Below are 12,552 nucleotides of genomic sequence, written 5' to 3' on the forward strand. Positions count from 1 at the left end.
GTGCTTCCAGTTATGAAGAAATATTACAGTGATCTAGTCAAACATGAGACAGTAGAGATCTGTGGCATGCATAGAGAGTTGAATTGCTGGTATGAACTAGGACAAACTTCAACACTTGGGCTTTCTGACAGTGGTAGTGAACGCAGTTCTTGCAGTTTATCCATGTATATGGCAAAGCTTGTGTCCAGGACAAAAGTCTTGTTTCTCGTATTAGCTAATGTGCATTTTATCGATCTCTAAAATTCTGTTACAATATTTTAATAATGCTGCTCTCATCTTAGTTATTCTAGAAAAAAATGTTGAATGGGGAAAGAGGAAAACCTTCTATTTGAACGGTTATCCTGTAATTCAAGATATGGACCCTTTGAATGTAGCAGGTGGCTTTACATTGGTCACTGTCTGAGGCTGAAAAAGAAAATTTCCTAGATAAACGTCTGAGGTAGTCACTGAATGATCTTTTTTTTGTGGCGAAGAGGTTTTTGATGTCTAGGGGAGTAAGAGCAAGAGAAACCTGCTGGATTAGTCTAAGTCTTCTAACTTCAAATATGAATAAAAAAATTTCTTAAGTTACCAAGGTAGGCATGTTATTTGGCAATTGCACAGTCTGTACGGAAGTTCTGTATGAGTTCAGAAATTACACTTTCCATGTAAGTGCTTTATGAAAAATAAAGGTGGAGAACTTTTAGCAGTGCTTTCTGAAGTTGGTAGAGATACCTGCGTTTGGAAGTCAGAAAATGGGAGAAGGTGACTTACGAAAGATTTTCTCAGCAATTGAGCTCAGGCCATTTTTTTTTCTTCTTCTTGGTGTAGTAGGAAGTTCTAAATAGGTTAGACTTTCTTCTGTTTACCCCATGCATTGTGAGCTCTATAGTTGCAATGAAACAATCTCTAATGGAGACTTACTTCATTCAGAATGCCATTTGGCTGTTCAACTTATATGTCTATGAACAAAATTAAGTTAATTGCTGTTTTGGCCTTCCGAAATCTCTTATGTGGAATACAAACAGATTAAAAAAGCAAAACCCCTTAAACTTTTGACTGTTTTAAAGGAGGACAGAAAGAAAAGTCCTTTGCTCCTTGAGAATCTTGTATATTAAGAATTAACTTAGAAACAACTTACGGCCAATCTAGTTGCAAAAAGTAACTTCCAGGTATAAACCAAAACAGTGGCCTTCATTCCTTTAGAATTCTGAAAAACAATGTCTTCTACTGCTCAGCTCTTGAGGGTGTTCACTTAGCTGATTTTAACATGAGCACTGTTAATTGCCTAACTGTTGATCACCAACAGAAATATCAGCTGATAAGCTTATCTGTTCTTGCTTGAGGGTGGTACCTTCATCTTAGTAATTTGTATTTTGAATTGGGTGAAATAAAGTGAAGAATTGTGAGTATTGGAAGGAGGTGGAGGAGCAAACCTGAGCAAATTGACAAGTGAATCTTAACCTTCATTAAATCAATAGTTTTAAGATTCTTAAAAATACTTAGTTTGATATTTGAGCCTGAATTATCATAACTTTAAAGATACATAATTTAACGTGTTTGTTTGGGCTTCCTTGGAATTTAGATGCAAGTTCTTTGGCAACTGTAAAGGAGATGTGTCCCTGGACCACCACGCTGGGCATAACAAAGGAGGAGAGAAACAGCTGGAGGATGCAAACAGGAGCTTCAAGTGCAACATTTCCTTTGTTTTCCTGCTGAGTGAAGCTCATTTTTTCATCCTTTGAAGGTTAGCTGCAGAAACAGAAAAGTATTATTGTCCTAAGCGGACCCTAATTAAGAATAGAATTTGTTCCACTCCACACAGTAGGTTTAATAACCCAGATCTAAATTGACCATATCAGTAGCAGAACAGGGAGTATGGTTCTGGGAAACCAATTTCAGTGTTGTAGCACTGCAAATTTGAGAAGAGAAAGGGACTTTGGTAGGAAAAATAGTAGTAGTATGGTATATGAGAAGAATTTAGGACTATATTTGAAAATAATGGGACAGTATATTGCAAAGATACCTTCAGGTCAGGTACCATGAGTGCTTACAGGATCAAGGCCTTTAGATGAGAGAGATCTGATTGCCTGTATGAACCAAAATGAATCGCTGTCATATAAATGATGAAATGACAGATTGGTTTGTCAGGGCCTGGAAATCATTTGTGTATGTAAGTACCTATTCTCAGATTTAAGACCCGATCTTGTGAAAAGTGCAATGTTCTTAACTCTCCCTGAATACCAAAGAAATGAGACGTTTGTGTTTTTGTAATGAGAGCTGGAGTTACCTGCTCCCGTGGAGTTTGTTCTGCTGTTAAGTATAAGATATTAGTTGCTTGCACTTTTTTCAGAAATCAGCAATTTACAGTTTGCTTTTATTTGGTTCAGAATTACTAACTGGAATGATTAATTGTTGCTGTATTGATACTGTCACTCTCTATGTGATTCCTTAAAAAGGAAATTCTCATAATATTGACCATAATTTTCACCTTTGGATTTTCTCATTTTGATATGAGAATCCCTCTCTAAAATTTTTTATGAGTACTTAAAAAAAAAAAAAAAAACTGAGTAGCTAATGGGTGTTTTATGAATGAGTGATATTTAAAATTTTTTGCTTTTTGGGATAAATGCAACTTTAGCATGTGCACAAAACCTAGCTAAAGGAGAATCTAGCTATTGGAAAACTTATTAAAAATAACTGCCTATCCAACTAGAAGAAAATGTAGAAATGGCTTTTTTATATATCAGAAAATTCAACAGCAGATACTGCAACTTCACTAAGAGCCCTGAGATTCTTGTCGATGAGCAATGAAAGCTCTGTTTTTATTTCGGGGTTAATATAGCTACCTGTGTTTGAGCAGCTAACCTTCAAATTGTACTGAGCATTATGCTTACCTCTGTAGACCTGTTCACTGGTTCTTTGTGCTTCATGGAGATGAATCGTACAATTCTGTGGAGAGTTACTGGAGAACTTTTCTGTTCTTTCGGGCTCATGAGTAGATAATTACAGGCAGGTACTGGAGGAGTGCTAGCCACTGAGTACAGTAACTTGTGTTGAACTGGACAGTTTTAAGTAAGAACCCCTCTCATAGGCTATCTAAGCTTATTTTAAGCGCTACCAAGCCTGTGTGAGGTGGCTTTACCTGAGGAAGGAGAATACAAGAGAGAACGAAATCGGAGTCTGAACTGACTCCGTGGAGAAGGTATAACAAGTCATGGGACTAGAGGGTACTATGCTGATTCAGCGTGTGATACCAAGACCAGTTGACCCTATCTAGGTCTGAGCCACTCTCAAAACAAGTAGTTTCCTGGGCTCCTGTCACCTGCGGTTGCACATTCCTACCATGTCCTTTACACAGGCACTTTAGCGGCTGCATGCTGAATGACATTAATTTACTGCTCTGGCTGAGGTGGAAGAAGAGTCTTGGCCCTTCCTTCCTCCTCTCTCCAAAATAGTTTGTTCTCAATCAATTCTGCAAACTGTTCTGATTTTACAGCGTGAGCACAGCACTGCTGTGTAAGTAGATCATGAATGTCACTGTTTCTGTGTTGTTTCTGTCTTTGTAGAAGTTCATTTAGGTTCAGAAAAATCATTCAGTCTCTCTGGCATAGTTCACCGTGTTGCAGCTGAGTAGTGTTAAATTGCTGTGTATGTTTACAAAAAATTACTTTGAGTTTTGAAGATGTTAGTAACCACCCTCAAGCTGTCTGGCCCAGCTGTCTCCCAGAGGTTCTCTCTTCAAGGCATTTAGAAGAACAGACCTTTCCTGAGTGTACCTTTGCTTCAGTGCAAAAGCCAGAGCCTCACCTAAAATGGTTGAGAGAAGTGACTTTAAGTTAAAATACTATGAACTAAATGAAGTGGGCTGCATGCATATTCCTGTTTTCTGACCCTGTCAAGAGAATGGAGTGGGTAGCTCTGGACAACATCTGCTTATCCTGCTTCAGCAAGATCCTCATATTGGTCTATCTGATTTGTGTGACTTCTGTATGTGATAATTGTATACCTGAGGATAAGAATAGTTGAATTTGACCAGACAAATTTCAAGTCACATTTCAAACTTCAAGGAAACAGGTGGATTAATGGGATAGCATCAGCTGTGGCATTTACTGGTTGAATACAGAGCAGACCAATAACCAACAAGTCATCATTTCCAATCAGTTACTGTCTCTGGGACTGACTGACGGCTGCTATCTATTACTCATTGCTACTAGGTAGAAGTAATTTTGTTCAACAGATTGGAGGAGTATTCACATTGACGGTGTTCACCCTTTCATCTACCAGTTTGCATAGCAGGACATTTTTGTAATTTTAATCAGCAGCCTGATTAAGTAGTACCTCTATTTGGGCATCTTTCAAGTATTTATTTTTTATTTTTAGTCTAACAATATATTATCCTCTGTGGGGAAACAGTGCTTCAGAGCTGCTACTCTGGATGAAAATGGACAAGGGCCAGTGTATCTATTGAGTACCTGTGTGGTGAAAAGGTTACTGTTTCACTTGTGCAGTCCTGAGTGATGGATTTGGAATAATTTGTAAGAACAGGTGATTAACAGATGGAAACTATGGAATAATATACTTTGGAAATAGAAACCTCTTCAGAATTTAGCAAAATATTTAGCAGTTCTATACAGCGTGATAATGACCAAAAAAGCTGATTATGTCCAGTAAGGTCAACCAGAGGAAAAAATTCAGTGGTGAAGTGATTTGTAAGGTGAATGTGTATGTCTGCGTGGCTAGAGTGGCCAGGAAAATATGGGGTTGTATGCTTTACGGGTTCCCGTGGAAAATAAAACCAACCCAAATGCATATGAGGGTACTATTTAATATTGAAAGAAGTACTATAGTCGAGGATATGAGTTTAAATGCTAGTAACTATGGATTTAGCAGGTAAGACTAACTCTTCTTGACTGATCTCCTCAACAGTACCTTCACTACATAATTTCTTCCACAGAGCTGTACTTATGGTATTCAATCTTTCTCAACTTATATGCTGTCAAGATTTAACCAAATAAAGTAGCTTTTAGGAAAGTAGATATTTCATTATGTATGGTACTATTCTTTGTGTGGCAGGTGTATTAATTAAAGAAAAGCAACAGTACTGTTATGTTGAGCCACTGTTGTTCTGAGACAGGCAGCCACTGTTGTTCTGAGACAGTCATGTAATGTAATGGTTTAAAAATACTTCACTGTAACAATCATTATTATGATCTTTACTTAATGTCAAGTGGACTTGATTTTATTCTTCCACTGCCTCTCTTTGGACAATTGATTTGGCCCAGTGATAGATGATATAAAATAATAAATTTGATGTACACATCTACATGGAAAAAAAATCCAATAATCTAGATATATCAAATGAAAACCTTTTTTTGCTTTTTAAATAATTACATCATATTCGTGTAACTGTACAGAGCCCTTATTAATCTAGGCAGTTATTTGAAAGACTGATGCTGTTCCAATGTCACTTGTGCTTTTTATATACATGTATATAAAAAACCATACTGGCCTTTCTTAACAACATTCAAATTTCTTTCTCTTTATTATAATAAAAGTTTTCTTCTATAATGATTGTTTTAAGAGTGCCATCTAGTGTCTAAAGCTTTTCAATACGAGTTGCTGTTTATAAGTTAACGGGCAATTTTATTGAGTGATGGAGCAGAAAAATTATTGCATCGTTGTTTTATATTAAACTGGTATGGAATAGTTTAATAGGAAAAATGTAATTTTCAACCAACTATAAGGAAAATGAATTTAAGTTTTTAATGTAATGAGAAGACATTAATTTCAGCTATGTTACTGTTGTATTTAACCGCTTTAAAGTAGTTGTGTGTTTGAGGTGTTCATGTAGCATTCTTGAAATGGACAGGTTTTTTCTTCTTATGTGTCCTCTTGACCTTCAGTTAGTACCTTGCCAGGCTCTAGATTAATTTTTAATACAGAAGCCAGTATTATTTCCCATGGCCTAAATACCCTATATATATGCCTTCTAACAGTTACAGAAAGACAAATGTGTGCATTAGGAAACTGACTGTTGTAGGTATGTGCTCAGGAACTTGTTTTTTCAATAACGTATGGTTACTGTTGTGGGAGATTATTGATTTAAAAAAAAAAAAGCCTTGCTATAAAATGTTTATACACTAAAAAATTTAAAAGGAAATATTTTCTTTTGGTTCTGTATGTTTTGTTTAATGTCAAAAATACGCTAAAATGTAAAAAAAATTTTACACAGTTTATTTCCCTATCAGTGATTTGTATGTGAAGGGACAGTGAGTATGTGAAACTATTCTTTTCTCTCAAGAAGGGCCTGCAGTCCACTTATTCAGGCAGGATGTCTTTAATAGTGTCTTATGTTAAAATCAGTTTTAACAGATAGTGGAAGGACCACTGTTTCAAACCCTCTTTTTTGTTCTGAATTCTGTATTCTTTTATGAATGTTGTGTTCTGATTTCTATTTCAGGAACTTCAGCTCAGGAGGAAGATGAAAGATAGTGTCGCTGAAGAACATTTATATTTGGGTTTTTCTCATCAGTACAGAGATAGCATCTTTCCTCTTCATACATCTATTTCACTGTTTTTGCTATCGTACTGTGACTGCAAATTATTCAAAATTTTCTTAGTGCCGACTGGTGAAGATGTGGATGATCAGTTTGTGACAAAAAACCTCCTTGGCGATCTTGAGGTCCATTTAATCTCCAGATGTCAGCTTCCAGTGGTTGTGCAGAGCTGCTGTTTACCTGCTGTTGTCGTGAAAGATGGCAAGTTCTGCCGAGCTGGGCTTTCTGTTGTCTTAAGGCATATAATACAGAAAACATACGAAGCAGATCCATCTAAAAAGGAGATTTTAGAACTCTTAGGCTTTAAGAAGACCTGTTTAAAAGCCTGTGCTGAAGTGAGTGCATCTCTTTCTCTTAGATACATTAATAGGGTTTTTTATAAGCATTAAATACTCCGAAGTAGACTCCTAATATTGATGTAAACTAAGTTCTTTTAGTAAGAAACTTAATTTGCTTAGAAAATGAAATTTGCTCAATGGAGAAGTATGTGTATTTTGGCATAAAGATGAAAAATAATTCTTTTTAAAGGTACTACTTTTTAGCAACACAAAAAGTACCTTAAGATTAAAAAAATAGGTCAGATCTTTGTTTCATGTCTAGCAGTGTAGTTTCAATGAGTTATAAAGTACAGGTATTGCAGTTTGAAATAAACTAAGAAATACCTGATTTATTGTTAATTTTGATTTCAAGAGCACCGTATACTGTTAGCCTTCATCACTGCCAAGGCGCACTGCTGGCTTATGTTTAGCTTATGCTCACCAGGATGTCCAGGGTCTTTTCAGCAGAGCTGCTACCTGGCCAGGTGGTCAGTCCCTAGCCTGTACCATGACAGGGGTTTAGTCCATCCTAGGTGCAGGACGTTTTATTGAGTTTCATGTCAGTTCCTGTCAGCCCATTCTCTAGCCTGTGCAGGCCCCTGTGAATGGCAGCTCTTTCTTGGAGTTTGTTGGCGGCTCTGCTCAACTTACTGTCATCCTTGATGTGAGTGTATTCCATCTCCCCCTCCAGGTCAGTGATAAAGATAATTAAATAGCGTAGGCCTCAGCATAGACCCCTAAAGAGCTCCACTTCTAACTGACCTTCAGGTAGAGTGTGAACCATTAACCACTACTACCCTTTGAGCTGATATTTCAGCCCATTAATCACATAGCAGTTTGCTCATCTGGCAGCTCATCCATCTATACTTGCCTTCCTCACTCCTCTCAGGAGGTTGAACTCTGCTACTTCATGATTGCTACATCCGTGGTTGCCATTGATTACTATGCCTCCAACCCAGTTCATCCCTGTTGGTGAGCAGCAGATCTGGGGAAGCATATCCCTGTGTTAGTCCATCTAGCACTAGCATAAAGAAATTGTCCCTGACATCCTCCAGAAACCTCTGGTTCTAATCTCTTCTTGGAACTGCTGGAAAACTTGATTCCGTATTTCAGATGGCTGCATAGTGAGTAAACTGAGTAAGAAACCACAAGAGTTTAAAAGTTTTAAAAGCTTTAAGTACAGATAATAAGAAAAAGAGGACAAGGATAAGAACACACAAAAAAATAAGTAAAAGGTGCTGTTTGGTTACACTAAAGATTTTTGATGCTGCATGCTAAAAAACCACTAATAATATAATGCATTTCTGTAAAATAAATGTGCTCAAAATCTGTTTGGTGTAATCTGTTTTTGTTACCAGCACTTGGTAGAAATGACATATATAAATTGATCACAGCTTTGCCTCTCGAGTTATGCAGCCACCATAATCTTAAGCCAATAGTAAGGAATAAAAATATGCTATATTGGATAACTGTTCGTTCCGTTATATGTAAGATTTAGCTTCCTAATTCTGCTATTGCAAAAGTAATACAGAATATCTGAGCTTCTAAGATTGTCAAAGAATGTACTTAAAGCTGGAATTTGTTTGCTTGAAGTGGACAAAAAGGTCCCCTGGATTGTGTTTCTCTTTCTGTAGAGACATTAATTACATAAATTTGTCTGACAGGTTAGCCAGTGGACCAGACTTTGTGAGATCAGCATACCTCTGGCTGTTGAAGGATTTTTGACGGCGTCTCCTGAGCACTGTCAGACTATTCCTCCTGACATTTTACAGCTTGAAAGGAAGCTTGGAGAACCTGTCCGAGTACATAATGATGACAAAATTCGAAGGCAAAAACTTCAACAACAGAAGGCAGTTGCCAAGGCCGCAGTGCCTGTACTTGGTAAAGAAGCAACAGAGGAAGGAAAAACAGTGGAAATGCATGAACATCCACTCCCAAGTTTGGAACTGAGCATAGCTTTCTCCAGGCTACTTGTCCAGGAAGTATCAGATGCAGTCAACAGGGAGGCCCCTCACATCAGGAGAACAAAAACCTCTGACCTTCCGCTTTTGGACCACGTTTTTGCAGAAGGGCTTTATTTTACCTTGGCAGATATAGTACTTTTGCCATGCATCCATCAGTTCTTGGTAAGACGACTAGTTGTGCAAATACTAAGTAGTGTATATGTATTTTTTTTAAGAACTGCAAAGTCGTAAAATGTGTTAATTTAAAATCTATTGTGGCATTTGCAATGTGCACTTAACCTGAAACAGAAGATTTGTCTTTTTTTTTTTTTTTTTTTGTACAAACAAAAACCAGGGATTGGTGAGATCACCAAAATGACTTTTGAATACATAGCATATCAATACTTAGTAAACACTGTTAACTGTTAAAGTATTATGCTGAAATATTTTGGCACCAAGTTGTCCAGAAAATTCTTCCATGAAAATACTTAAAATGGACACTTAAAGTACATGCTAATACACATAAAGCAAAAGTAGGTAAGCACGAACCTATTTCCATGCTCGAATTTAGTGTACTAGATTTATGACCGTGACTCAATGGATATTTACTAAAATGAGACCATTTTATCCATGAGGAATTTTTTGAGATTTGGAATCTTGATTCCATCATAAATTGCAAATTTTAAAAGGAGGGAGGGTTGAGAATGGTATAATAATTTTAAAATACTAGAAAGGATGTCCCCCATGAGAGATTTAAAATGGACACTTTAAGTACATTGTAATATGCATAGGAAAAAAGTAAGTAAGCATGAACATATTTTAATTTTGGTTTCAGTGCACTGCGGGGCAAGGCAAAATGAATTCCTACTCAGTTTGTTATACTTTTACTACATGGATATTATCTGAATTGGAATTCTTTTCAGCAAAGACTTGAAACTTTATGTGACTCTATCTTGACATGGACAGATATGCCTAAAAGAAAACAAGTACCTTCTAAGAAAGTAAGAATGTCTTTTAGGGAGGCAGTGAATGGAGAGAGATTCAGGGACTATGGTGGCTTTTTAGAGGTGTAAATCCTTGACTTTCCTTATCCATACTGGAGCTGAAGAGGTACTCGGGCATTGACTAGGGAAAGACTTCCAAAAGCTCATGTGTTTATGCTACTGGTATGTAATTTCTTGAGATTCTCTTAAGAATTTTTTTTGTCTACAAATATTTCTTTTTAAAATATGATTTGCTGTGACTTCTGATTTGCTGATTTCTCCTCATAGTAGGTTAATTATTCTTAATCCCTGCTGTCATTTTCTTCTAGTTCCTAGGAATGACTTCTTTGTTTGGGAGGAAACATTCCTGTGTAGCCAACCCGGCTTTTTATCAAGCCCTCCCACAAACCAAGCCAGTTTCATTGCACATCTGTAGATAAAGATGGGTGCCTAGGACAGCATAATACCTACATATCAGAAAACCTTTTACTATTCTGTGCAGTTTTGTTTTTACAAAACTTAGTCTGTATTCTTCTTCAAGCAAGGTCTGATCACTGTGACTCTGCTTAGAAATGAGGTGGTGTGTCTAAGGAGCCAGCTTCTCTGGGATGTGCTTCAGCCACTGAAACTTCAGTAATCTGTAGTTTGCCATTCATAGTATTGTTGCTGCTAAACTGTTTTCCACAGTTTGTGGAAGCTCCTTTGTTTACTGCAGTGAAAGGAGAAGTTCCTTGGAAAAGGTTAAGTTGCTAGAAGCTCTTGGAATGAAGTTTATAACTGAAAAGTTACGATTCTCCTTGCAGTCCTATGAGATTAGCTGCTTAATTTTTTTTCTAATAGAATCTTGTGTTACCTGTACGGTCCAATAACGTACTGATAGAAAGTCCACACTTTCCTTTAGGGGAGTTGAATGTTTTCCTATCAGATTGTGTAAGTATTTTGGAAATGCCAAGAGTGTGACTATTCAGACGCCTTTGTCTCTCTTCTCTTTTGCAGTCAACCTAGCATGTTCCCAATACTGGACAAACACCAATGGGCTGTTTTCAATTGTCTTCATCCTTGTCTTTTTTCCTTCACATCAAGAGGTTTTCGCAGCACAATTGAGGAAAGACAGTGTATGCTAGCAAAGTAATATGGACACTGTATATAGTGGGTATATGCAAAATTTCATTCTGAGTGTAGGACTGTTTTGCGTCTTGTGATGTGTTTAGAGATCTCAGAAGGTCTCCCAGTCTGTCTATGGAGGAATTTGAAACCTTCAGAGAGTTTCACCAAGATAAAACAGGAAAAGCACTGACACAGCTGCCAGTCAGGGCACCACACGGAATGTGGAAAACTGGGGAATAAATCTTTGCTCCCCAACATAGAATGTCATTATAGAAACACTGTTGCAAGTGACAAAGCTGATTTTAGAAGTTCCTGCACTCCAGGATGCAGTTTGCCAGGCTATTGGTTGTGTCAACTTGACTGTAATTTGAGTCAGTAAAATATTCATGTCTCTGTACTTTTAGATCAATGATCTGTTAAAAACTCATTTCACCCCTGTTGTAGGGGAGAGCCTTAGTCACTTGGTTATTGAATCTTTTGTGGCGGATCTCTCACTTTATACAAAATTTATCTGGGCCTGAGAAGGAGGTTCTGTGTGTGGGTGTTGGTTGTTTTTTTTTTAATAGCACTTATCTAGTAAGTGCCAGTGTATTGCAGAGTCTGTTGTACAAATATCTTAACATCAGCATTAGGAAAATATATCAAAATATGTTTTGAGCCTAATAAAGCCATGCAATTTGATTTTTATTTACTTTTTTTTACCCCCGGCCCCCCTTTTCTCCCTCTACCCTTTTCTCACCTCTGGAAGGAGGTAGGGCTTAGTAGTGCAAGTGGCTTGAGCTCTGCTTCAAAACCAATTTTACAGTGGGAAAAACTTCTGTGGCAAGACTGTGTGAGAGTCTTGCTCAGCACAATCTGTGTACTTAGTTTTATGAGGATGTATACACAGAAAAGAATTAAAGAAATGACAACTGTGTCTTTATTTCCCATGACAATAAAATGATACGAGTTTGCCTACTACCAGTATTTCTGCAGTTACTCTATGAGATTGATAGCTTAGCTGGTGTCTGTTGCCAGGAAGAGCTCTGAGTGAAGCTGGTATTTGCATTTTGATTTTGCAAGTTGTTTTGCCAAATTTGCCTTATGGTGTTTAAAAACAAATGGAATTCCTGGAGAAGATGCTGTCAGTCAGATTCAGAGAAACAATCTCTAAAATCAAGATAATTACTAGCGAACATTAATATGTGACAAATGTCCAATTTATAACTTCTTTAACCAAGATCATCATCCTCAATGGATTTCTGTATGATGATAGCAATATAGGAGTCCAGAATTAGGTTAATATGGCTACCTTTGAATTAAGATGATGAGTTATTTTACAGAAATGGTTATTAATTCATTTCTACTTTGTTTGTTTGTTTTGCAAAACACATAACTGAGGATTAGCAGCAACTTCTGTATGGATGATACTAAACAAAAGTAGTAAGACAAAATGCTTTCCTACTATTTTAAAAACTTTAATGTATTTCAGTCGCCTTTATTTTTCCAAGGCCTTTTTAAATGAGAAGAGCATAACTTTTTACAGTAATGTTTGATTTACTGGTGCTAGGCATGAGAAGATTCTTGGGTCAAATGCTTAATTGATTTCAGCAATCCAATTGAAATTGTTCTGTAGATGTACCGTGAGCAGCTGAGACTGCTGTGTTTATTTGCTTTTCATATG

The 12,552-nt window shown here is 37.0% G+C and overlaps 1 protein-coding gene across 1 annotated transcript in view; it reads left to right on the forward strand.

The window, feature by feature from the left end:
* Positions 1 to 1,715: 1,715 nt before the first annotated feature.
* The window catches only part of GSTCD (glutathione S-transferase C-terminal domain containing), a 70,248-nt gene continuing 59,411 nt past the window's right edge, over positions 1,716 to 12,552 (forward strand). The window contains exons 1-3 of the mRNA XM_050896276.1: positions 1,716 to 1,726; positions 6,443 to 6,874; positions 8,521 to 8,982. Of these exons, the coding sequence (XP_050752233.1) occupies positions 6,464 to 6,874; positions 8,521 to 8,982 (873 nt within the window). The 5' untranslated portion in view covers positions 1,716 to 1,726; positions 6,443 to 6,463. The remainder of the gene's footprint in view (positions 1,727 to 6,442; positions 6,875 to 8,520; positions 8,983 to 12,552) is intronic.

This window comes from Gymnogyps californianus, chromosome 4 (genome assembly GCF_018139145.2).
Source record: "Gymnogyps californianus isolate 813 chromosome 4, ASM1813914v2, whole genome shotgun sequence".
NCBI lineage: Eukaryota > Metazoa > Chordata > Aves > Accipitriformes > Cathartidae > Gymnogyps > Gymnogyps californianus.